The following is a 27,729-nucleotide window of genomic DNA, read 5'->3' on the forward strand; positions in this document are numbered from 1 at the left end:
TCACATTCAGAGACGGGAGACCCCTTCTAGCTGTCATGTTAGCTGGCCTTTCCAATTTATATGCAATTTAGGGCTTCGCTTCTAAAGTCCTGTTTGTAACTATAAATGAGCAAGTTTTGTTCTCTCAAATTTCCCTATTACACTGAATATTATATGAGAAAAAGGCTAACCATCCACTGAGGACAAGTCACACTGTATGAAGGTGTATGAACAAAGCGCAATTCTCCACAGGCTACATAAATGTGGCAGTGCTGACAGCCGAGCTTTACTTCACACGTAGAGCTTCTTATACCAGTATCTTCTTTTTTTTTTTTTTTTTTCCATCCAGGAATGACAACACTGATGAAGAAACTTTGGTCTACAAACAATTTCTCTCAATAGTATTTTTAAACAGTGCTTGAACCTCTACAGTACTTACTTCATGAAAACCCTGTCAGAGAAAGGCCTACCTGAGGCGGCAAGCCTCCAGCACGGGCCTGTTGTGACAATGCCTGTGTTCCTAAAACTCAATTACCAACTTTAGCTGCTTTTTAAAAACAGTATGGTCACTCATGTCAGAACACATAAAATTCTTATTCCTGACGTAGAAGCTGAAACAATTCTATTCACTTTTGCTATTTCATGGAAGTATTTCCAGCTTTCTATCCTACTGTCAGCAGTAGGGACGAGACAATTTTCCTGACTGTTTTCACACTTTCACACTATCAAGAGGCCCCTGTGGCAGAATACTAGATTATAACTATTTTCTGACTAACAAAGTAGCTTTTTGTCCCCTGTGGGAAGAATACTGGGAGAAAAAGCCACTCTCCCAATTTGACATAGCTAATTACCTCAGAAAATAGAATCGTTTAGGATGAAAAAAAATCTACTTCAAAAATTTTTCGTCACATTTAATGCACTACCCATATGAACTGAAAATAAATTAATATGCTCTTCATAAATTAAAGTCTCAGTAAAATATAAAATGAATATTCTAAATAAACCATTTTATTTTCCTTTATGTTCTGCAGACCTGTGCCAGTAAACTATAATAAGCATGTTATTAAAACAGAAATCAATAGTAAGCTTTAAAATATACAGTACCACAAAAAGGTCGAGCCCCAGTATTGATTTTAATATAACATTTTTGGTGAGTAGTTTCCCAAAGGGTTCTCCTCTAATATTGTTCTTCATCCTTCTTTCACTTCGCATTTGCACTGGAGGATTTGTTGTTCTTTTCTGCAAAAGCTGTCCCCGCCATGAAGTTTACTAAGAGCCTGTCATATATGCAACGCACTGCTGAGACATGACAAAACAAGGTCGGGGGGGAAGCACTCAGACACATCAGAGTATCAATTAAACCGTAAGTGAATCGCAGTTACAGAGACCCTCCCCAAGCACAGAAAGAAAAAAAAAAAAGAAACTAATGGCTGCAATCTGATAACCTACCACTGAGAGCCACCTTTGTGCACCACTGTGTACGTATTTTTAAAAGCTGATTTAGAGTTTAGAAAGATTTTCTTTAAACAGATGAGGATGTTTAGAAATACAGAGGCTGCAATAAGTTATCTGGCTAATGACAGACAAAATACTACACCATATGGAGCCCAGCTAGCCAAGTAGAACAGACTCCAACAATTCATTACCAGGGAGTGTTTGAAAATCTATGATCTGTTTTATTCAAAAAAGAAAAAAAAAAAAAAAAAAGAAAAAAACATTTTTCAAGTGGCTTTCAAGACAAAAGCTTTCCAAAGAAGTCATAGGAGATGAGACAGTCAAGGAATAGCAAAACTTTAAAAAAGCCATTACCAACTAATTTGTCTTTTTGACCTCATCAAAAATGAGCAGAAGCCAATCCACGAAAGTGAGAACAGGAATTGTGTTAGGCACTCTCTAGAAGGCCCAGGAAGCTGGGCAAGGACTGAATAAGACTACAATACAGAATAGAGGCTCACAGCTGTAATACAAGGTAGTTAGGAGACAGTTAATTGTTGGTCTCCAGACAACCACCACTTCCCATCCGCTGACAGCTACCACCCACCCAATTCTCTCCACAGGGGATCACGGGAAAGTTTCTTGCTCTGCTTCAGATGAAGTGCCATGGAGAAGCTCAAGTATGTGCTTCAGATCTTTACATCAACCTCTCTGGACCTTGGCTGAAGAGCTAAGGGGGTTACCCTTCCACCTTCATCCCTGCTGAGCAGCTGGGTTTGGTGGAGGCTACACCAGAAATGTTTGTCTGTAGATCTCATCTAGCCATGACCCTCATTTAAATAGAAGTGAGCTTTCAGGGTTGAGACCATCTAAACAGAGGTTTTAAAAGATATTTCATATACTGCTGTAACTTCTACATACATCAGATCATTTTTAGTAAGATTCTGATCAACACTTATACAATGCTCAGCCCTAGTCCCTATAATTTTCTGCCTTCATCAAGCCTTAAACAATTTTAGAGCAGACCTAGAAACAGTTACGGAAGGGCCACTGACCAAACGAAAGCTTACTTGAAGCCTTTCCCTACCGTAAAATTCCTACTTACAGCAGATACTGATAGTCTAGGAAACAAATGCTGGAATCGTGGGAGATTAACGTAGGACAGTTCAAGTACAACTAAACACGGGGAAGGGCTCTGGGGACACTCATACATCAGCAAACTGCATAGAAACATACACTTAGCATGCTAACAAAATTATGCAGAAATACATCGAAGACCTGAACAAAATAAACTTTCTGCAATACTGAACAGACTGTCAAGCACCAGCATTTTTCAAAAACACCTCAGTCTACATATATTTACCACGTGCCAAATTATATAGAAAGAGTGGAAGCCGGGAAATACTTCTCAAGCAAAAGCTACTGAAAGCCCACAAATATAATCAGCCTAAGCTAAATGAGTTGCAAAATAAACAAGGCTGAATTTTCCTTGATTTTCAGGGGTGGGAATACTAAGTATTCGTTTATGAAAAGTTTCTGTGGGAAATCACATCCTTCATTTGCTTCTTATTTAAGTATTTTTTGCGTACATCTCAGTAGAGGCACCTAGTAGTCTATCAAGGTTGACAGTAGCTAAAATTTTTATCGTTATGTTGAGGATAGTAAAAGTGAACAACATTTTTTCAAGGTATCTTTTCTTCTGCCTTTCATCATGCAAACTCTTTATAAAAAAATTATCAAGCACCATCAGCATGGCATCATACATCCTGATAAATGAGTAGTTCTAGTTCTATATTCAAGACGAAAGTATGTGGCAGATAAACTTCGATTTGCACATTAAAGATCAGAGGAGAAAATGTCAGCTACCTCCCCCACGCTTGTTCTCCAGAGCCACAACATTTACAGTTTTTACTCATATTTTACTCATACAAATTGACCTCTTGAGAAATTAGAAAATATACTACATATTTGCTGAGCTTGTCCAGAGTAAGCAAAGGCAAAAAGCAACCTATTATTACTATAATACTACTATGTATACCATGTATGTTACTATATATTACTATAATGCATACCATCTATAAGATTTTATATTTTATATATAAAGTTACAGTACCACATTCTAGCAGTAAGGCCAAAAAAGCAAGCCACAGAGACTGAGAAACAAGAACAGTGAAAACTAGAAAATCTCATGATTGATAAAGTTTATGATAAATCCCTTTATCCTAACACTTTTTTTTTTTTTTAATTTGGTATTGCAAACATGCATTTTGGGATCCCTAGGGCTGACAGCTACTAATGTCACATTGTCCCCCACCCACTGGTCCAGTGAGTTGTGCAAAGCCCTCTGCAGATGTCAATGGAGCAGGTACATCTGATGACCAGATGCAGCTTCTCATAGCCGTAGTTCATGAGCCACGGCACCATCTCGTTCAGTCTCAAGCACTGGAAAAGAGGCTTCCTAGTGAGGTGGTTGATGCCCCATGCCTGTCAGTGCTCAGAAGGCATTTGGACAAAACCCTCAACAACATTCTTTAACTTTTGGCCAACCCTGAAGTGGTCAGGCTGCTGGACTCAATGATCTTTGTAGGTCCCTTCCAACTGATCTCTTCCATTCTACTCTAAATCCTCCTAATTACTTCAAAGTCTTTTGACACAGCAAAGCTATTTCAGACTCCCTCATTAACAAAATGATTCAAATAAAGCACAATAGCTGTGACAAGACATAGCATAATGATCTATATCTGTAAGACTATACCCCAGGAAGAAATCCAAACAGCTAAAGGATTCAGAAGTTCCGTTGTCATATTTTGTATAATTTCATGTCATGGCAAATAACTAGTTTCACAAATTTGGCATCTCTTTCTATTATGACACTTGAGAAAAGAAGTTAAGAACTTTGTGGAAAAGAAACTATGTCAACGCTTATCTTTTCTTACCTGTCACAAATGTCAAACTCAGGTTCTTCTGCCTATTCTCTCATTTTTAGGAATCTTTTCTTCCAGAGCCGTGTCACAGAGGTTGTGGCACGTACTTCACAGGGGCCAAAAGCTTGCTTTTCCATTTGGTCTGAAGGGTCCATACACAACAGAGGTAGCAACAAAAAACACACCCAAAAAGCCTTCAAAGGTCCCAAAAGCAATCACTCAGTAAGCCACACACACACCATTAAGGTACCAACCTGGACTCTGATTTCAGGAATAAGAAACCTTATAAAGAGAGGAGTTCCTCTGTAACACTACAGGGATAGGACACAGTATTTGTAGGTACTGACATAAAATGGAAAACAAAGAATATATTTTCTCTAGTGGAAAAAGCACATTACTCTTCCTTCTTCTGTTCAGAATATTAGCTCTCTATCATTTCCCACTATAATAATAGTATTACTCTATTTTTGTTCTAATACTGAAAGTATTACAACCTGTAAACTGACTTGAATATTATCATAAGACAGAAGCTTTGGACACATTAACTGGCCATATCTACTAATGCAGTCACTGCAAATTCTGTTGTATTTGAATAATTATCTATTTAACTTCTCGAAATGAAAAGACTCAAAATAAAACTTTTTTAACGTTCCAAAATCAAAGTGAGAAACAATAGCTGGGCTGAGTAGAAGAATGAATAAATTAGCATGACTACTGACTCTTCAGGTTAGCGGTTAATATAGTTTTATTTTGACATTCAGGGCAGTGAAATTCAGGACCGAACAGTCCTAACTGCCTGGAGAGCACAAGAATCCCTACCTCCTAGTCCAACCAAAGATCCCAATACCCCATCTCCAACGCCAACCAGCAGATCATTCCTTCACATACAACTCTGCCCACTTCTGAGAGAATAAACATTGCTTTCATTTAAGAAGATGGAAAGAAAAGAGACTTTTATGGACAGTGACTGTACACTTCCAGTCTATCAGAATAAGTAGATATATTCCCTGGGGAAATTCAGCTAAAAGGCAGCTTAATAAAGCACTTCCAGGAATGTTTGTCCATTAGTAGGACTGCATAAAGAGTAAGTGAGATGAGGTGGTGTCATGACTCAGTAAAGTTAGACATCGAAAGTTCTGCCACTGGAAGTGCCCAAATTTCCACCAACAGACTAAAAGCCCTGTACGTTATCTTGATGGTGGTTATTAAACTTTATATTTCCACTGCTGCTAATCTGAACTTCCAAACTGAGTGAAGAAAATTCTAGAAAGATTCATCATTATTTGTGGGGAAATATAAGTTCCCAAGGAGCCTCCCAGTTTTCATCCAATTCTCACAAAGACACAGGTTTCAGCAAGCTCCATATCCTCAGCAAAGAAGAATATAGGTTTATAACCATATTCAATCACACACAAAAGGGATTAAAAAGATGAAGCAGCATTCTCAAATACCTGAAGGATCAGTGGGCATGCCATTTAGGCACATAGTCTAAAGTTGGGTCTGAATTATTATTATTCAAAGTCTCCTTGAACAAGAACTGTGGAATTGATGTATTATGAATGTATTTTAATGCCACCAATAATGCAAGCTGAACAGTCAGCCTTCATTTCTAATCCCAGAAATAAGTGCAGATCTTAACTTACTAAAGTAGAGCTGAAGTACCCTTACTATATATGTATGTGTGAATAAATAAATTATAAAGAAACTTAAAGTTAAAAAATTCTTCCTTAAATGAGTAGAACATTGCAATTATATCAAAACGTGGTCATACTCTGCATACAAACAGTACCGAAATTAGCCATTAGGCAGTTGCAATCAGACAAAAAACAGTTGCAAGTTTCAGATATTTATGCTTAAATGTCTTTTCACTTAACGATAAGAAAAAATGTTTTCAAGAAAGGAATGAAAACATACGCATTCAAAATGCACCATCTTTTGTAAAAAAATTCATAAATGGATGCAGCACCACAAAAGCTTTAATTATGGATCTCAGTGTCACATATCATCAGTAAGTGATTTAAAGGACAGTCAACAAAGAAAAGCAGTAGGTCAGCAAATTGCATTTTTAACAGATCAAAAGTGCAAGGTCTAGCCTTCAACTAGAAGTAGAGCACTCTGACTTGGTTTTCCCCAGATAAAAGTTACAAATCTCTTGTCAAGGTTCAGGGGTCAGGCTTCATTATCCTCATTTCCCTATCAAAGGGCCTGAAATACAAGCCTGGAGAGCTTGTGAACTACAGTTCTACAAGATGCTATCAACACGGCTATGGGACACAACGCTTCCCAGTCCAACCAGCCTTAAACAACACTGGTGCACTTGTACACCGCATCCTCCACCCTTTTCTCATGTGTAACTATAGACACGTAAATGTTACCAACTGTTCTCTGTTAATAGTTTTATTCTGACACATGTTTTAAGCACAGTATAGCTGAGAACTCAGATTTTGTTCTGTTTTCCAACAATATGCTTGCATGCTTTCTACAAATAACTATAATTTAAAGTTGTCTTTTTACCTTGTCTTGTTTATATTACCTAGAGTACTCTGCAGTGGGCAGACATGCAAGATACAAAACATCCTACCTCAACAACGTGCACCTACCTCTTAAGTGTTTGCTTCAAAACTGAAGTCCAGTAATGATGAAAAATTACACTGACTCTAAAAGTACGTGAGCATCCACGAGACCAATACATGAAGTTGTACAAAAAATTGCAGACCTAAAAGTATGGATCCTGACTTTAAAAAGAACATTGCACAGACCTTCCTCCCTGAATTACGGAGAAACTGCTTTCTGAACTGGAAGAAAACAGGAGGGGTAGGTATATTTCTGAATCTGAAACAGATAAATCTGTTCTTAAAGTGGTCGACAGAGTAGCACTCACTTCCTTCTCAGAAGAACACAGTCTGCAGGAGCTGCAGTGCTTCTCAAATACTTTTAAAACACAAACTTCAAACAGAATTCAGCCCTTAAAACGCCAAGTAATAGGTAAGTAAACATCTGCATCTTTTAATAATGTTTTATCCAGCATGAAAAGAGCATCTACGTACCAGATGAAGTATAGTTTTAATTATGTGTATTGTGTAGAAAGTAAAGTTACTTCTAAAAATCACAACTGGAAAAGATTTAAAAGCTGCTAACAAGACTTTTTGTCATTTTATTGTTGGTATTTTTATTTTAAATTTATTTTGATAGTTTATATTTCAAAGGCACAGATTCTTCAAGCTAATTTTAGGACAACAGGAAGACATTACACGATCCTTTTCATATGTAACATCTTTCTTAGCCAACAAAGTCCCAATAAAATAGAAGGTCAATAGATACAAGTCAACTTCCTTCCTTTTTAGACCAATGCACATCCAATGAAAACCAAATCAAAAGTAATTTAAATTAATAATTCCATGAAGTGTCAAGTGACAAAATTCTGAAGTTACAAAACAAGTAATTCCACACTGTAAATGTGTTTAGATGAAATTTGAGCAGTCAACATTCAGCTCCGATATAACACAAGATTCCCTGTCAAAGCCCAGTTCAAAAGAGGAGAGATTTCACTATTCCATTGATTTCCTTTATTGCTGATTCTAAAAAAGCCTGATTCATTTTCTGGGACATTTATATAGTCCTATCTAATTATATACTCCATCAACCTAACACAATTAAATAATAATATAATGATGTGTAGGAAACAATGGATATATATGCCGACAGTTTCAGCAGCACTAATTACATTCTAATTTTTAAAATCTATCATAATGAGCCTTTCTTCCCATTCTCAGAGGGCAGGCCTATGTGTAGGTTAACATTTATATCCTACGTGTTATATTACCTTTATAGGAAAGCTGCTAAAAGGAAGTATGAATTACCACACCAGTCCACCAAGTTCACTGTCCAGCCAAAGGAAGTCAAATTCAAACAGGAACTTTATAATTGCCAGTGTTAACGCAGGACCACGCTTAATGTCACAGAGAATATTTTTAAAATGCTGCATCCAAGCTCTGCAGCTGTGTTCTGCATGACTCTTTCGCAATAACTACACTCTGAAAAAACATGCATAAAAAGTACTGATATACAAGAACGATATCAAAAAGGTTTTCAGCTAATAAACTGTTTTATTACCACACTTTGTATCTTCAAAGCACTAAGCGATATTGAATGTTAAAGCAGTTGAAAACACTGCAGCACAGAGAAATATCTAAAACGTACAGAAATAGCAGGAATTACTATTTCTACTGCTGCTAAAATTTACCTTTTGATCAAACAGAGGGGTTATAAGTGACCCACCTCTACAATGCTGCTGAGCTATTTCCATCTCTACATAGCAAAGTGACTTTTTGGACTCAAGAGAAATCAATGAAAATTGAGCTTAAAAGACTGGGGGGAAAAAAAGTCCAGTTCGTAAGGTCAAAAGGGATTCAGATCAGCATTTTATATCAGCTTCTACAGGGGAATTTCAGTTATTTTAACATATATTTGTAAAAGACATTGATTTTAACATATTTTTACTATCAAAACTAGCAATACAGCCAACAGGTCTTCCCAACCGTTTTGTCCTGAGGCACAAAATTCAACTGCTTATAATAAATGGATAAATAGCAGTCATAAAAGCTTTAAGTACATGTTTGTTTTAAATACTGTTATTAACAAACAAACCTTCTCTTTTGAGCTTCCGAGTCTCTCCTGGCTCGTTCTAATGCCAATTCTTCAGCTATTCTTTTCTTTAGTTCTTCATCATTAACTACAATTAAAAGAAAATTAAACGAAGTGTTAACAGAACCCAATATATTCCTAAGTACAATATATTCCCAAGAAACAACAGCATAATACAGTGCACCATTTTATTTATTTTCTTTTTCTCCTATAAAGCAGTCAGAGCATTTCCTTGTGGTTTAACCACCTTTCAAGTTTTAATATACAACACTAGAAAGCCTTTAAAAATTACCCTTATTAAGCAACTTTTCAATTAACAGTACCTTCTGAAAATTTAAAAAAAACAACAGAGCACCATATAGTAAATGTTAAATTAAATGCATTTTTCTTAAGAAATATGCTGCTATAAAGTAAAATCTGGGGTAAATAAAAAATCTTAGACCTAAAGAGTAAAATTGAACCGATTACTTTTATTCATATGGAACCAGGGAAACATCTTCCCATGTAATGAATCAAGTACTTTCACATGCATGTTCCACCCAACAGAGCATTTATAACATCCTAGATATTGATAATTTAGCTCCTACTGCTGGAAAAAGCTTTTACCTAAATTTCTCCTAATTTAATCTAAGCAGTCAGACACAGAAAATGCATTTTCTTCATTGAGACTCCATCAGATGAATTAGTTGGAAGGCTGGTTAAGAACTGACTTAAGCATGGAAGTAACTTCTTCAAGTCTATGAATTAACTTTTCCACGTGAAGGTAGAAAAGTAGGAGATCCACCAAGTTTTACAAGCTTGAAAGACACCTAAGACTACCAAAAGCCTTCCATCAGGCTTTTGTTTACGAACACATAGCTCTTTGATATTTAAGCTCTCAGTCATGCAAGTTTCACTAGATTTCCAGATGAAACCACACCGAATGGTTGTGGCAGCCAAGACAAACAAAAAACCCACAAATGCACACTTTGGAAACGGTTTCCTACATTTTATCTCCATCCAAACACAGCCTGACACATACCTAGCAGAAATAAAACAGACAAAATCCCAGTTACCCACTAATAAAGAACCAGATTGTCCATTTTGGGAAAACGTGTTAGCTGGGTAATCAAAAGTTACATAAACTTTGGTAGAACAGCTACTAACTTTGTATAAAATGTCAATTTGTAGCATTAAGTAAGAGTGATTTCTCCTGTAGTTTTCTTCTCCTCCTATACAGTAGAGCTGTAAAACAAGATTAAAAATCGAGTTGTATCCAGGCTTCTTACCAATATAAACCTTAATCTGAAATTTTTGGAATACCAGGTCACCTACACCTCTAACTCTGCCATCCTCTTGTATTCCAGGTGTAAGGATAACTTCATTATTTCTGCAGAGCATCTGGCTCCAATCCCACTCGTGGAACCAGAGAGCTACAAGATGGGCAATCTCACCCCAAAATGCCCATCACCTAGGCAGGGTATAGATGTTAAACTCACAAAGGTGATACAATCCCCTCATCTGTCCTCAGAAGGAGGAACAAAACCACTTGCTTTGGTAGGGAAAAAGCAGTAACATCATTTTAAGACAGCATAATACAAGCAGTGAGCCAGCAGTTAGAAAAGCACTCCCCTTACAGGTTGCATTTGTATTGTTTGGGCACCAAGATGGGATTCAGCTGTCAGCAGCCAGAAACTGAGGCCAAGGAGAATGAGACATCTGCCTCTCCTCTTCCATTGCAATCTAACAGTTAAAGCTCTTGCCTAGAAGTGGAACATTGCGATTTTGACCTCCTGAAACAGGCAGGTTTAAGCTCCTGTGTCATCATGCTCCGGTAAAGTGCCCCCATCACCAAGCTGGTGCCTCATTTCAGAGACAACTTCGTGGTTTGGTTTTGGGGGGACAACTTTTAACCTAAAGAAGTGCTTTAGAAGGTGCCTAATAACCACACCACAAAGAGGGGCAGTCTCCCACTCCTGTATCCCCTCTGTCCAGCCAGCTAATCATTACACGTCAGGCAGCAATCCAATTTTTTTTAAAAACAAGGAGATGCACAAAAAAAGCCAAGGACAAATAGCCACGGATCTCAGTGACCTAGTCCCCAGGAGCTGGCTTTATCTGCAAACATCACCTACCCAGCATCATTAGCTCGTTCCCTTTATAGTTAACAGAGTTCAGTGCAATTCTTCTCATCTGAAGTAGACTTTGATAACGGCGAGCTTTATGAATGAATGAAGCAGCTCCATCAACTGTAAGGAAATCTTGGGCAGCTCATTCAGTCAGAGGCATCTTAAAGAAAGCAGGACGAATCGACAGCCACCCTGCCAGACGCAGCACATGCTCGGAGGAGGGAGCTGCACTGGGAAAGGGTGAGGGGACACTCGTGAGCGGCAAGTGAGAAGCCAGCCTGCAATCAGACTTGCATGCGTGAAAATCCAGAGGTAAACATGGATCTTCTAACAGACTGCTACCACAAACCCTGGAGGAAAAAAGCAAGCACTCGTTTTATTGGGATTCTCTTCTTACTGCCATCACTCTTCCACCATTTTTGGATCCAAGGATATGCTCACACCCTCCGTTTGCACAGATACTGAGCTGTTATATCACACCTGTACGTTCCCAAACAAGGATCAGATAGCCACAGTCAACTCCCTTGTCAAAGGAGACAAAAAGTTCAGCAAAATACCAGGCAATCACAAGGATCCTGGCTTTGTGCGGCAGCACACATTAATCTCCCCCACACCTCAGTAAGCATCAGAAGCCAAAATGAAAGCAGTTAAAGTTCTGCATTTGTACACTTAGAAATGATTAAGCTGTCATAAAAGCGAGGAATTTATTTCACGTCACAGCTACCTTATTCACAGAACAATCTGAAAAGCCATGATCAAGTGTTTCTTACTGCAGTTCTGTTCAGCCCAGATACCTCAATATTTCACCTCCTTTTAATACTGCACCTGAGAATAGACGAAATGTTGCGTAAGGATATTGTTCACCAGCAGCTATTCCTTGAGTTTTATCGTTCTGCTGTGCAAAAACAAACACAAGAAGTTTAACAGACCAGAGAATGGTCTTTTAAGTCATAATAAGAAGAGATTCGGGCATCAGCCAATAAAGACATTTGACCTTAACAATCAATTAGGTTAGCCATCGATCAGGCGGATACTAATAGGGAATAAAAGTGGAGCTATAGATCATTCAATGGAATTATTGTAAGATATAATTAGGTAGCTCCCAGATGGGAAGTTTATGATGTTTCAGTAAAAAATTGCAGTTCTATAAGGGGGAAGAAGCATTTAAAATGAGGAAAGTTAATTTATTAGAAAGAGGATCGGGAAAAAAAAAACATTCTAGATAAAACCAATATTTCCCTGTGATGACAAACTCTGCTCAGACAATAGGGCATTAAAAACAGCTGACGATTAAACTACTAGAGAATATCAGAACCTGGTGGGTGGATGACTGCAAAATTAAGCGTGATAGGGAAACAATAAGCACACGGCAGCTGCCAAACATTACTTAGCCATTTCCACAACCCCTCTAAGGATTTTAGAAGTTCTTCGGGATCCTGTAAATCAGTGTCAAGCTCATTTTAAGTGCATCCCTGAGCTGAGAAACTTGAAAGATATTCAGACAACTGCACCGAAGAAGGCCACACTTGCACCCCAGTGCTTGCTTTGGCTCCTGGAAGAGCATAAAATGCAGCTGTACCTTTCCCCAAGCCTGAATGTGCTAATGCACAGCTCACATCACAAGACAATTTAGATAGACGGTCAGTAATGGGAGCTACACTCCAAAAGCCACAGCTCTGTAGCCAGAAATAACTCCGTCCTCTTAGCATCTGAAGGCTGATAGGTGTCTGATAAGCAGCATTCTCCGCAGGAGAATGGAAATCGAGGGCCACCAGCTGCATTGCCAAAGGGCTCATTACCCTGCTCACATCTAGCTCCGGATCTAGCAGCAGCTCACATGCCGCTTAAAGGACTGGCCAAACTGTTCCTTTAATGCCACCACAGACACAGAATACCTGTTTGAAAAGAAATACACAAAGCTCTTGGCTGGAGCTTGACAGACCAAGCCCTGAGTGTCAGAGGACAAGGATACTTTGCCATTTGGATGGCCAGCAGGAGGAGGAACATGACCTTTCCTCCGCATCCACCTACTCTTCTGGAAACGTTTGAAAGATACAAGATATGGAAATTTAGGTCTAATGTTACAGCACAAATGCACAAGGCATTTTCTCCCCTTCTTGTAAAAATGTAACTTTAACACAGGTACAGAACACAGGTACAGGTAAGTTAACCAGTTTTTATTTAAACCATTTCCATTTACTCCAGGGACATACTCAGATACATATCTGGTTAACACCCCTCTTCTCGATACATTCAGCTTCTTCTAACAATTTAAACAAAGCTTTAAGAAATCTGAAGAAGCCACAAATTACATCCAATACCTATCTAATGGCCAAAATCTCCAGGCAAGCCCAAAGGAAAGTAGAGGCAACTCCCAAAATAAAAGCTGTGGCACAGTTTCTCACGTGTTCTATCAGATCATTCTGGTTGACTTTGTGCCTTCAGATGGGTATGGAGAAAACATGAGGGAAAGGGTGTGAGGGCACCTTGTGCTGGAACAGGGGTTTAGTTTGAAAAGAGCACAGATCAGACCAGCAGCTACACAAGTGTGACAGCATCCTCTGCACTAATGTATTTCAATGCCTTTCCAGGCAAGGAAGACACTCAGACATTTATTTATTTATTTATTTTTAAGTCCACAAAACCTATCTAAATGGTTTGGGAAACCATTCATATATAGAAACTGTTTTCTGTAATCCACACCATAAATACTAATGCAATTGCTTAAAAAAAAAAAAAAAAAGAAAAAAGAAAAAAAAAAAACAATTAAAAGAGCATGCAAAGCCATTTACTTAACCCTCAGTATTGATTCTTCATAATCAGATGAAAAAGAAAGCATACAGCTGATGTGTTTTCCAGGGTCCAAAAGCAATGAGGACTGAGGAGTTAAGGGTACAGGAGAGCTTCAGCAGTCACCAACATCTGTGGAGGCTTCAGAGACACACCCCATGCTCCATCGTGGAACACACATAAGCCAAACACCAGCAGGATGGATGCAAAGCCAAGACCTCTGCGACAATCACAATTCTTGAGAAGAAAATAGCAACTATATCTCCTAAGTCTACTGCAGGTTGGCATGTAAGGATATATGCAGTTCAGCTACTTTGGTCATATTCTCTCCAATTTCCTTTGCCCTTGCTGTCCACACTCGTCAGAAGATGTAAATCCGTAACTTGTTCTCACTCTCACCCATTAGTCCTGGGATTGCAAAATATCATTAATGGAAACAGCATTTACTAAGAGGCACCTTAACCAATCCCTGAAAGGGCAGGTGCATTAAGTTATTAACGAAGAGACACTTAGGTTTGATACAATCAAGCCTGTTTTAGACAATACTTAGCTAAACAATATTCAGAGCATGAATTTACATAAAGAGGAAGACAACCAGATCTGCTGTTCTGTTTCATTCAGCTCTGCTAAAAACAAAAGGTTAGCCAGTGAATGGGACATCCTTCAGACGTTCTCAAAGCCCAGAACAGGATCATACAGATGTCCTCCAGGTCATTTGAGTGGCCTCCTAACAGAGAGAGAAATTTGCTTTTACAAAAAATACATCCATACAGCACAGCTGACAGGGCAGCGTTTAGAAGATTTTATTTGGATTATTTGAAATGCACCACGGGCACCACTTTCTTCAATCGTTCGATGATTCTTGAAGCCAAAAGCAAGTAAAATCAAGGGGAGAAAAAAGACTAAAGAGCACCACAGGCTATAAAATACACCAAGTGGAGTGGGAGGACATGCATGTACCAACCACTGCCACAGACAGGAAGACTTTTTTCCCTAGAAAAACTATTCCCCAATTACTACAGAGTTTCCTGCATTTACCTCTAGCACTTGGTATTGACAAGACAGCATCAGGCCCTGCAAGCTATCGATCTGACCCAATGAGGCAATTCCCTCGGTAGGAACACCAACCCTTGGGGCCACGCACCTTGGGGCTCCCTCCAGCCCCATTGTCTGCCTCGGGAGCTGGCAGGGCAACCGCAGCTCTACTGACATTAAAGGTAATGAAGATGTCACAGGGAAAATCCCTAACTGCACGCTAACAGCGAGAAGTATTGAATCAGGAAGCTGGGAGTAGCAACCTGGTAGGCTCACAGCATCAAGATGTGGGGTTATAAATATGTTATGAGTCTTTCACAATTAAAAAAACATTTTTCCACTCACACTCCCATCAAATTCATAACGTGCAAGCATTACATTATGCACACGCGATCAAATTATTGTAATTTGAAAAACTTTCTACTTAATAAACACTCCAGTTTGTGCCACGTCTACATTCCATACGAAAACCTTCAATATCAACAGCAGGGATTTAAGTTGAACAGCAGAGACAAAATATTTGATCTGTGACTCCGCTTCGAAAGAAGAGCCATAAGCAGGCACTCGAGGATCACACAAGAATTTCTGCTGGACCAGACAAAAAAAAAAAAGAAGAGTGTATGATAGATTTCTTGTGCAATTAAACAATAAGAAGATATTGCTTCTTTTACCAGCGCTCTCAACGTCTCAGGGGCTTTGACCGAGGTTGCAGAGCCCTGGTGAACCAGGGCAAGGCAGCTCCACCTCCACGTGCCCAGAAGCATCAGCCCATAAGAGCTGTTCATCTCATATAAGTGTGAAATTCTGGCAGAATTATCCACTCCCACTTCGTCTGGGCATCAGTGATGCTGTCAAGGAACTCTTATCTCCGACTCCTAAAAATGCAAGTTGTTAAGAGAGCCATACAAATATTCATTGTACACTAAAGAAAACAGAAAGACTGCTAGTTTTAAAACCAGCCTGTAGGATTTTCAGGCTGATTAAAGAAGCAGCAGCAAATCTATTCACTGTGCTTACATTTGGTGGTACAACAATGGCAGTGTTTGAAGAAAAAGAAGCATGTTTAATTATTATTATTTTTGCAAGAGCCTGGATTTGCCGGTGGCAGCACACAAGAGGAAATAAAGAAGCGCTGTGAACAGTTAGCACATTAGTATTCCCATCATACGATGCTTTCTTAAAGAATTAATGGTTTTCCAACACTGCTGTACCCAGTCTTTAACCCCATAATTGTACAAATTAGCCTTACACAGGGGGAAGACGACACACGACTATCCCTTCGTTCCACCAGGGCTAGAAAACCTGCAGAAATGAATTATTTGCCTTAAAGAACAGAGTGTCTGTTCTCTCCCCAACAAAGCAACCCCTGTGAGGCCCTCAGGAAGCCACTGGGGTGTGCCCAGGTGAACTGCCAGGAATAAAAACCGAGGTGGGAAGGGTGCTGGAGCTGTCACTTTGGTGGGCAACCTTAATAAAACCTTTAGGAAATGCATAGTATCAGCCATAGAGCAGTGCACGGTCACCACTTAACCCGATTTTTCTTTTATTTATGAATTTTTTTTTCCCCCCAATAGCATCCTTTAGCATAAATTCTCAGCCTCACACAACTTTAACTACGAGCACGGAGAGCAGCGACTTCACTTCAGTCAGAATTAGAGCCGCTTCCAGCAGTCACGGATTCGGTATGAACACACAGCACACCTCCAAGGACAGGATTTGGTGTTAACCGATAAATATTGGTAATGTGCAGCGATACTTAAGCAAGCTTGTCAGATAATTAAATACAAAAACAATGCAATTAAGTGTGCATAATTTGAAATTATTTACTATTTTACTTTCCAAAGGCACTCTTGCATATATTACCATATCTATTTTACAATGTAAATGTGGGTATCAATCAATTTATACTAATTTAAATTAGCAATAAGCTGATACACAAGCTAGAAATAAGAAAGCAAAGATAGTTATATTATATTTGGAACATCTTCTCCTCAGTATCCCACTACTGCTGTAGCTTTAGCTGTGAATTTCAACACTTAATTAATATGAACTTATAAAGGGGGTCTGGAAAAACAAGAGGGAGGGGGATTACCAGGCTTTGCCTCACATTTCTTTGAATTGGGCTCTACCTGCCTGTGCTTCACAGCTTTATTTAACAATAACTCGTTCCTGAGATTCATTCTGTAATGGGGAAAAAAAAAAGAGAACTTCCATTACTTCTAACAGGTTCAGGGTTGCTTTCTAATAAACCAAATGAAAAATCAAATAAAAAACGGATGTATCCAAACCACAGAAAGCCAGAAATTTAAAATCACAAAATCCCGAGGCAAAAATTAGATCTTTGAACTGACACACAAAGGAGAAATTGAGCACAGGAAAGCGGGCTATCGCGTGGCAGCACGCAGCCTGCACACACAGCACCCTTCTGCTCGTTGCTGCTCTACCATCACGAGATGTGTGTCTGGTTCTCCACCCGGGGTTTCACATCACACAGAAAACTCCTTGAATTCTCCCCAAACTCAGCTCAGACTGAGTGGCAATGATCGTGGTGGCAGAACAGACAGGTGTGCTCATAGCATGGTTAAAACTGCGGTGCTGCAGTTCTTCCATCAGACTTTATGATTATTCAAATATATATAGGAATATATATGTGTATGTACTATATATATGTACACATATGTATGTCCTACAAGTGTTTCAATGCTGCAGAGTGAACCCCAAAAAAATCTGTCAGCAGATGTTTGTGCTTACAGTTTTCCTATACAAACCTTGAATAATTTGCAAAAAAAAAATGTCCTCTTGACATAAGAAATTCCCTGTCTTGAAGATATTCTGATCCTCTTCAGTAAAATTCAATGCTGTCTGAATATAACTCTAATATTAAAAAAACTTGCACAACAGAACCCACAAGTTCTGTTATCATACAAAGAATAAACAAGAAGATGATTGTTTAAGCGGTACAGAATCCGGATAACGTCAAAGGAACTTATATATAAAAAAATCTCGCTTCATAGAAGTAATAAGATGCAATCAAGTCCATGATAAAGAAGCTGTGAGAGTTGGCCTCAGCTGAATTCTCACTTGGGCAGGCTGGGGAAATAAAACACCTGCTATCAAAAAATTATTTCACGTCATGCCTTCTACCTCTACCTGGGACAGCACACTATCAAGTGTTCCTATGTGTAACCGTTAAAAGGTTTCTAAACTAAAACAATTCTTTAGTTTTACCTTTAGCAAACTAATTGCAAAGGATTAGTTAGAATATTGCACAGGGCAGCTCTCCCAAATAGGACTCTCTGTATCGACAAGGCTACACAAACAGCAAATTGTGATGCTCAGTCCATGTGCTGCCAGCTCCTTTAGGAAGGCTCTCCAGCTGTGATTGCACGCTATCCGTGGCACTGCAGAGTCCATTTTCCCCAATTCCAGCTCTGGATTGCTCTTGCTTTCAACAAGCTTCACAAAGCCACTCATCACTCAGACAAAAAGCCCGATGTCGAGAATATTTCACATTCCTCGCCATCGGTTCCCATTAGCTCCAGGTATGGGATTTTATTGTCAAATGTCCACGTGCCGGCTGTTTGGGGGGCAGGGGAGCCCCTGTTTTTATATCTGTGTGGGTCAAAGAGCTGGGAATGGGCACCGCTGCCGAAACAAGGTTAAGTGATGACTTTTAGTGAGTGAACAAGATGAGTTAGCATGGATACATAACAGGATAAAGAAAGCCTGATGTTATTTTCTGTTGTTGTGCATCCCATATACACAGGGCAAGTGACTATTTATATCAATAAGAAACCAAATTTTTCTTCTCCAAATAAATGTCTGCAAGATATAAATTTATATTCATTTAGCTTTCCAACCTAAACTTGACACATTCCCTGTATTTTTGTGTCCTATTCGTACTCCTGTATTGGTAACTTTCAATGACCTTAACACGCCCTGTCATAGTCTGTCTTCTTGTAGCAGCCACAAAGAGATTCCAAACCAAACCAATCTGAACAATTGATGAGGAGAAAGAGGACAAGGCAAACAAAGGAGAGATAACCACCAACCAATATTTGCTGGAGGATACAACTCCATGATGATGCTGCTTCATCAGCCTTCTGACCTCCAACCCCTTCACTATTGCTTACACGATTTCTAAATCTGGCTGCACATTCACAGCTCCAAATGCCAAAGGAAATTCTCTCTGGTTTGCAAAATTTAAAACCAACAGCATTTTCCGTTCCACGAGTAACTAAATTAATGATGCCATGGCTTCTTATGGATTTAGGTTCTATTCCTCTTACATATACAATAACCCTACCTTCTTTAATGTCACCATACCATTTGAACCATGAAGGTGAATTCTGTGGCTCATCCAAAGCTCCACACACGCTGACTGCCCATCAGCATGCCTGTATTCACTCACCAGATGCAGCATTATAGGAGACTTTAGCCTCCTGTCCTGTATTAGGTCATAATTCACAGATTCCCCCAGACTCCTGAGGGGTCACACAGTAAGCAGTGCCATAAAACTGGTTCCAAGTGACCCCCCTGTACTGATACCATGACCCATCACTAACTTGCAGCTACTGTTACCTAAAGCTACCACTAGTCGTCATATTTAACAAGTTGAATTTTGGTACAGAGCAGAACAAGCAACTTTTTGTTTGTCCCACCCCATGGCTGGTTTTGAAGACTGGCATCTTCCTGCACCCAGTTTGTTCCTTCAGCTTCTGAATCTCAAATGCGTGTGACAGCAGAGCATCAGAGAGCACACCAAGAGCAGCACCAGACCCTGTGGCCTTCCAAAAAGGAGGATCTCTCCCCTTCATCTTTACCCACACTCTCTCAACCCCCCCAGCTGACTGATGCCCAGGCTTTTCTGCAGCCTTGCAACTCTCCAGGATTTCCCTGGCTCTGCCTTTCATTATGAATCAGCAAGCCTCCATCTCACGTCATCTCTAAGCCTCATCTCCAAGCTCACCCCTAACACCAAAACATCTTTCCCTTCTCACCAGTGATGCTCTGAATTTTTCCAGACAGGGTTCCACATCCATGAACCCGGCAGAGTTCCCCTTCCCTCCCCAGCCAAGGAGACTACTCCTTTTGAAGGGAAGGGGCAAGAGAAGAAGGCCAGCGAGATGCAGGATGAAAGATCACAGAATCATAGAATCGGGTTGGAAAAGACCTCTAAGATCACCTGGTAGCCTTTAACCTAGCACTGCCAAGTACACCATGTCACCAAGCTATACACCTACACGTTTTTAAAGACCTCCAAAAGAAAAAAAAAAGTAGAAAAAAAGATGAATAAAGGAAAAAGAAATTTCAAAGCACTGATAAGGTGGAAGAAAAGGGATAAGGGATTCAGAGGGAAATCTATAATTAAACTAGTGAAAGAAAAAGGCTATTTGTGAGGTAGGGCTGTTTGCTGATAAGAGAGATCTTCATTGCAGCAGCTGTACCACAGATCAACATCACTCATTAAGAAGCATCTGTCCTGAACGTGTCCTCTTGAGGAAATTTCTAGGAGCACAACAAAAGGCTTGATGGTCAAATAAAGGAAGTCACAAGGTGCTGCTTATGGGAAACCGCAGTAGTTATCTTTATTTTGCAAATCTGTTCAGCAGTAGGAAGACAATCTATGATATGTAATGCTGATCAGGACATCTTATCAGGAAACACTCTGACAGTACCACTTGTCACCCATTTGTAAATGCTCAGAAAACACGCACAGAAGTTAATCACCCTCAAGAAGTTTACCTCTCTGTCAAGTTTGGATAAAACTGGTTCACAACCTTGAAAGTTATTGTGAGAAAGAGGGAGGATAAAAACAAGTTATATAAGAGGCCTTATGGCCATCACACTGCAGAAAAAGTAGGTCTTCACCTGTAAAGGTTAATGAAAGGAGAGGGAAAAAAAAAAAAGGAAAAGCATTTCGCCCAGAGATAACATTCATCAATACATCTGCTGATCCAGTTAACCTAATTTCTCAGTGGTCGGAGCTGCGTGCAAAAATAAATCAAGATGCCAAACTTCTGCTCTGTGCAATTAAAGCAATCTAGCATTTATCACTAAACTTGAAAGAGCAGGAAAATTTTCCAGAAGCTGACTACTCAGGAAAAAAAAAAAAGTGGAACCATCTCCACATCGAGTCATGATTTTATTTATCAATGACATGAGCGCCGAAACTGTGCACAAAGTCTGAAAGCAATCACTTCACTTAAAATTAGGTACAAAGAGAAGCCTGCAGTGATAAATAAGTGGATCTTTAACAGCTGTTGTGGCACTCTCAAACTTAATCTCCAGTTGATTCATTCAAGTTGCAACAGGCTGATAGAAGGATGTTTTGTATCAGCGTAAAGAAAACAGTAATTCCAGAATTTGTTTATTCAGCTCAGAAACAGCACTCTGTCTAAGATGAAACTAGAATCTGACGATGATCACTAGGATTTAGAAAGAATCTAAATCCAAATCTGAAGCACAAGGACCTTTAATCAGCGTTTGTAACCAGGTCCAACAGATCAGAATCACTGACTCACAAAAGGAAGCGTAGAAGTACCAAGCATCTAAGTACCTTCTTAGGTCTCAAGGGTAATGTTTCCTGTTTCCTACATCCCACACAGCAGCATGTTTAGTCTGAAAAATAGTCTGAAACACAAGCTTTAATAACAAAAAGTGACAGAACACTTATTTCATGTAACATCAATGAGAGGGCATGAGAAGTCAGATTAGTAATAGCTATCATGTCAAGTCTATGCACTACAGAAGCAAGGAGGGCGCTCAGGTTGTGCACAGGAGCAAGGATTTGTTTCTGTTTAGTTCCCTACAAAGCACTGTAGTGTGTCTTCCTCCAGCTTCAGCCAAACTGGCTTTATATTTAACCATCAGACAGCTATGGTATTATTAATTCTGAAATGTGGGAGCTGAGGTATCCTCAACCCACTATTTTGCGCCACATCACTGCTCGTAATAAGAAATGAAATTTAAAGACAAAGCCATGACATTTATAACTATTTTCATTACTCAGAACCGATCACAAAAGGAAAAAATGCTGAAATGTTTAAAATACTTGCAGTCATAATCTACTCATTATGAGAAATGTCAGTGTTAATGAGATACAGCAACAAGACAAACTTTTCTAAATGACTGGTCTCTAAATTGATGTACCACCTCCACCGCTGATAGCTTTTTAATGGAGGAAGTTGTTAGCTGGAAGGAAAACCAAGACCCTACAGAAGGGCGCAGCAAACAGCAGCAGTGCCAAAAAAAAAAAAAAAAAAAAAAAGCAGATGGGGTCCCATTCTAGATCAAGCTGCCTTTGTTGGTCACCAAGCACTGGTTAGCCCAGTATGAAAGAGCAAACTCACCGGCTAGGAGCTTTTCAGATCCCGGAAAGACAGGGCAGGAATTTAATAAAAGTTAGAGGAGAGGAAAAATAAATAAAAGGCTGTTCTGCCAGGCAAAAGGTCAGAAATGAAAAACCTAAGGACAAAGAGTAGCTGGTCAGCAGATGCTTCCCGTTAATCCAGGAACATGAGGCTCACTTCTTCCTTGAGTAAATCGCTTTCTTTCCTCCTCTGCAAATGCCAGTGCAGATTAAAAGGAGCTGGTGTTCAGTCCCCTCTTCAACAGCCTGGCATAAAACCAGGTTGGTCCTCAGTCAAAACTTAACTGACCATGAGACATGATGGCAACATCCAGTGCTGCTTCTTCAAAAATCATTTTCCTTAGGTTTCTGGTTAGTATTAAAGCCACTCTTACACAATAATCACTGCCTCTATAATTCTGATTGCTGCAGCTATTACTTTTTCTGCTTAAATTTCAGAATATCCAGCCCCATCTCTGCCTGTTGAGCAATGCCACTTGGTAACAACAGGGATAAATGAGTCCTTTCCTTTCATTTAAGCTGTTCCCTTCTCACCAGAGAAAAGAAAAAAAAAAAAAAAGGAAAAAAAAAAATCATCTTGGATGAACCACAGAATCTCACCCCTAGTCTAAATGACTAGCTTAGGCTAGATGCTTATTTTTCAGATGATTAACAGTAGGGGAAATCAAACGTTATGAAGCTAAAATTGAGAAGCCAATAAAATTGGCTTCAAGAAGCACTGTCAGGTGTTACAACAAATACACAGATGCAGATCTGTTGCAACAGATACACAACAAACCTCAAGGGCGAAGAGAAGAATGTCCCGTCTCTGGTTTTTGAATTTAGACTTCAACCAACAGGTAGTAATACCTGAAAACTGCCATTTCCAGGCTGGTGTTCCTCAAAACTTCACTAGTAGATCTGCACATGAGATCATTTAAAATGGAGGAATTTGGTGCACATAAAAATGTGCAAAAGTCATGGGGAAAAATAAAATTGTAACAAGAGCTGAAGCTGCATAATGGTTCCCCGAGGTAGGAGGGAACATAAAGAAAAGAGACTGAGTGGTTACCTCCTGTTTAACTAAAAAAACAAGCAGTAGAAACCTTTCAGGAAGCAGCACTTTACAATATACTTAACCTGTCTGATCTGACAAGTGATGAAGAGGTTTAGTAACACTTGGTTGCAGCCTGAAGATGAAGGAATAAAACAAGGCTTTTCTTTTCATCTTAATGTGATAAACCATGCCTCCAAAGCATTCTTTAATACCACACTGAAGATTCCCTAACCTGTACATAAAGCATGATGGAAAGCAAAGTAGCATTATTTATTAAACCCACAGAGTTTTATTGCCTCAGCAGGATAACAAGACCTCTGAGGAACGCTACACCTAACAAGTGGTGTTTTTAAATAATGCTAAGAAGAAAAAAAAAAAGTGTACATAGAACCTCCTCCCACTGTGTGTGATTGGAAATGGTCTCTTACCAGTTCATTGGAGGCTTGGTTTAGAACTATTTGGAGATGTTCTTCCCTCATAGCAGTCCCCACTCACTTCATTTTAGTGACATTTTAGTGATTTTTGTAGTCAGCAGAGAGAGAACTTGGATAAGAACACATTTTACTCTCAAACTGGAGAGGATGTTCTATGGCAGGATGACAATTTCCTTGCACAGTGCTATCAATCCAAACACTGGCCCAGGCAAACAATTCCCATTTACTTATCAGCTTTCCTTCATTAAAACCATCGATATGTTTGATTGTATTCTTTAAGACAGCAGAACTATTCAAGCTGCTTCAAATGACTTTCATTCTAACCGTCCTTTAAATTACATACCCCTTTATCTCAGCCAGCTATCTGGACTTTTCGACCTATAATCCCAGGAAGGTCTCCGAAGGACAAAGGAGAAAGAGCTGGGTTTTGTTCCGGTGCCTAGACACAGCACGGACTAGAGAAGTCAAAGACTGAAATTTCACAGGAAAGATCCAATTGTTCAGAGCACATCCACTGCCGGCAATCTCCAGCACGTTTAACTCTCAGTAGGAACCAAGAACTTCAGCGTACATGAACTGCGATTTCTGTCTCTTCCCAAACCTGCCTCGTAACCATATGATGGATTCTGGCTGCATTTTCCAGAAGCTTAGCCTAAGGGTGAGCTCCAACCGTCTAAGCTCAGAGGTCTAAAACTTTGCCAGGATTTAACTACAAAACCATTCAGTGCTAGTAAAAGGCAATGGCAACAACTCCATGCATGAGGGCAAAAGCATTTAGTCCTTCAAATTCATTACTACTTGCATTTGGCAAAGAGCTCCATGAAATGCCTACAATCTTTTTCCCAGGTTATTTTTTTTCCCTATGTTTTTAGGAACAATTTCACTGGCTTTCTTAATTCACCTTGTTGCAGTACTAGAAATTAATACCAGAATCCCACGCCACAATTAATAGTTGTCTTTAAGCCTGATTTTCCCCTACCTACTAGAAGATTGCGTTTTAGCATGCACAAATCTCAGGCTTCCACATCAAAAAGCAGCCAGTTCTAACTTCGAAGCTGTTCCTAAGCAAATTCTTTGGCTATGCTTGTTATACCAGCTACAACAAAAATTGCTTTATGTGTGCACCGCGCAACTACTCAAAGATTTTTAGAGCAAACATCTGCACTTAGTAAACCCTAATAGAGCACACGCAGCCTAAAGCGGAATAGCATGAAATTTAATTTTGACAAACCCACTTGAGACCAAAAAAAGCCCACAGTATGCGGTACATAAGAATTACCTGTTTCAAAGAATATATGGAAACAAAAATGACACTTCTCAATGAGTGCCATTGAAAGCGAATTCTGCCTATCCACTAAGAGATGCACACACACAAAACCACTTCTAAGAGGAAAAACTATAAAAGAAGCTGGCTATCATCAAATGGATCTAACTCAGCCTAAGACCTAGTTAATTATGCTTCCAAGTAGGACAGGATTTGACAGACTGCTCTTTCCTTAAATTTCACGTGGAATATCAAAAGTTCTCTATCGGTTTTAAAATGAGATCCCCTAATTACATCAATCAGCTGTCCACCTGGAACCTGACAATATCCATGCGATGTATTTGCTTTCTCACTCCGACCTGCGTGTAGGAGACAAGAAGAAAAAAAAACTCAATTCCACAAGCTCTCAAAAATTCAATTCTTCCATTTGCAGAACCCCTGAAAGCTGCAGAATTTGTTTCTTTAGCTCCCTTTACAAATCTGAGGAACAACAAATAGAGCAATAGCAGGAGCAGACGGAGAAAGGGGGGATGGGAATCAATTACTTCAATTCCAGCCATAAATGCCTCCCACACATGGACCACTTTTTCCATACAAACTTAAACATGATTGTTGCATTACAGTGAAAGAAACAAAGGAACAGGGAGAGAAAGAGAGATGCAAAGAGAAACCTTCTCCCTTCGGCCCATCCTTCCAACTGCAAGCACAAACTTAATCCAAATTTGCACCACGACAAACTCTGGGCTAACGCAAACACAAATGCCATTTCTTGGGGCACATTTCAGTGCACACGTTTCATGCAGTCCACTTCAATACTGAGAGAGGAACAAGGCTTTTTAGGGGCTTAGTCAGGTTTTGTTTGGTTGTTTTTAAATTGTTATTAATTTACCAGTAAAGGTTATTTTTTGATTTTAAAACGTGAATCCTCCCTTGAACTGCATGTTATTTCAGTATTCAGGAAAAAAAAAATACAAATCTAGTCCATGAAAATCTGAGGATTGTTTCAGTGAAAAGCAACGCAACCTATTTTATTGAAAAGAAAATAATCCAAACCATTTTTTGGACGATTACGCAATGGACTAAGTGTACTTCTGAGATAACACCATCAAACTGAATACCTGAAGATATAAGGACCATTGTACTGAATAAAGCAATTATAATGTCTGTGCAACTCAATAATAACATTCTAAGAATTTCTACGTAATATTTCCATATACCAACCTGTGCTATAAATCATCTCTGTCCTGCTTTTCCCTAAACTGACAGTGTATTTCCCAGAGGCGTGCTCATGCTCGTTTCCTCCCACGGGCATTTGCCCTTAAACCACCTGTGATGAAGTTTCTTAAGCTGCTTATTTAGGAAAGAAACCCAAGTCTGACAAGGTCTGCAAAGCTGTTCCAAAAGCCAGATGTCACACCAAGAAGGAAGAGTGAGGCTGCTGGTCCTGCACGTGCTCCTGCTCCTCCCACAGACACTTCCCAGAGCACACAAAGGTTCAATTCAGGGAGCTAAACCAGCACTAAACTCTTCTTGCAGGCATTTCGTGATGGCTTAAATCCCTGCACACCACCTTATAGGATGAGACACGAGACCATTAGATGGGGTTAACTGTAAGGTCATACCTTGAAATATCTGAAATTTGCTTGAGAAGTTCCAACAGCTCCTGCCCTTCCTTCTTGCTCTACCTTTGGGCACTCAAGAAGTCTGCTGCTCCCCACCTTTATCAGCAGGCACAGCACAATTACAGCGGGCAGCCCAAAGGCACAGCCACAACGAAATCTCAAAGTGTTTCAGTGAAGAATCAAAACATGTTTGAATTGGACAAACACAGGGAGTATAGGACACGAGTACTCTGAGCACAGACAGACTTTTGCATTCCCACCTTAAAAAATTCTGTTTGTTACCAAGACCAGCATTTGTAAGGCTCTAGGTGTAACTTTTCTGCATTCAACAATCCAAGCCTTTTAAACAACTACATCAGGACTTTTCCCCTATTTTCTAACACTCTACCACACCTACCCAACCCTCCCTCAATTACATGCCACCTTTCTGATGAGGTTCATACTGTACTTTCAGGACTCAGAGTGAGCTAAGCCCTCCCACAGCTCTCCTGTCCAATTTCCATGGGCAAAAAGGAAACCAGAAGTGCCAGCTGCATTAGTTCGTACTTTTTCCTTCTAATTTTAGTTCAATTTTACAAGGACATACCTAGTCATCCGAAAGCATTCGCAGAACACCTTGCATGTCACACAGACAGTGAGAACTTTAATTTATGCAAAACTTACTTCATCTCCCATGCATAATTCCAGATTCCCTATACTCCTGCAATCCAGTGACACGAATGTCAGGCTCGAGTAAAGATTTGCTGTTAGAGTGACAGCACTAAAAGTTAGGCATCTTTAGCAGTCGAGTGAGTTACAAGACGTTTCACCTTTTGATAATAAAATACTTCCATCAATAGTGAACCTTTAACCCAAAGAATATCAATATACATCACTGAAAATAAAGTTATCTCCGAGAAACTCCATGACAACTAAGTGGCAATACAGCAAGCCACACGAGAGCAGGAGTGAGCGCTGCAGCGCTTCGTGTAAGAATACCCAAGGCAGCTTGCTCAGATTTAGATCATGCGTCAAAAAATACATGCCCTGAGCAGACTATAGCCTGGGTATCAGAAGCAAAGATGTTCTGATGAAGCTACCTTCCCTC

The 27,729-nt window shown here is 39.5% G+C and overlaps 1 protein-coding gene across 2 annotated transcripts in view; it reads right to left on the minus strand.

Annotated features, from left to right (window-relative positions):
- The window catches only part of CHCHD3 (coiled-coil-helix-coiled-coil-helix domain containing 3), a 148,295-nt gene that overhangs the window by 114,055 nt on the left and 6,511 nt on the right, over positions 1-27,729 (minus strand). For both annotated transcript variants that reach the window (XM_082771639.1, XM_082771638.1), the window contains exon 3: positions 8,985-9,069. In XM_082771639.1, the coding sequence (XP_082627765.1) occupies positions 8,985-9,069 (85 nt within the window). The remainder of the gene's footprint in view (positions 1-8,984; positions 9,070-27,729) is intronic.

The sequence above is a fragment of the Aythya marila genome, assembly GCF_965140915.1.
Source record: "Aythya marila genome assembly, chromosome: 1".
Taxonomy (NCBI): domain Eukaryota; kingdom Metazoa; phylum Chordata; class Aves; order Anseriformes; family Anatidae; genus Aythya; species Aythya marila.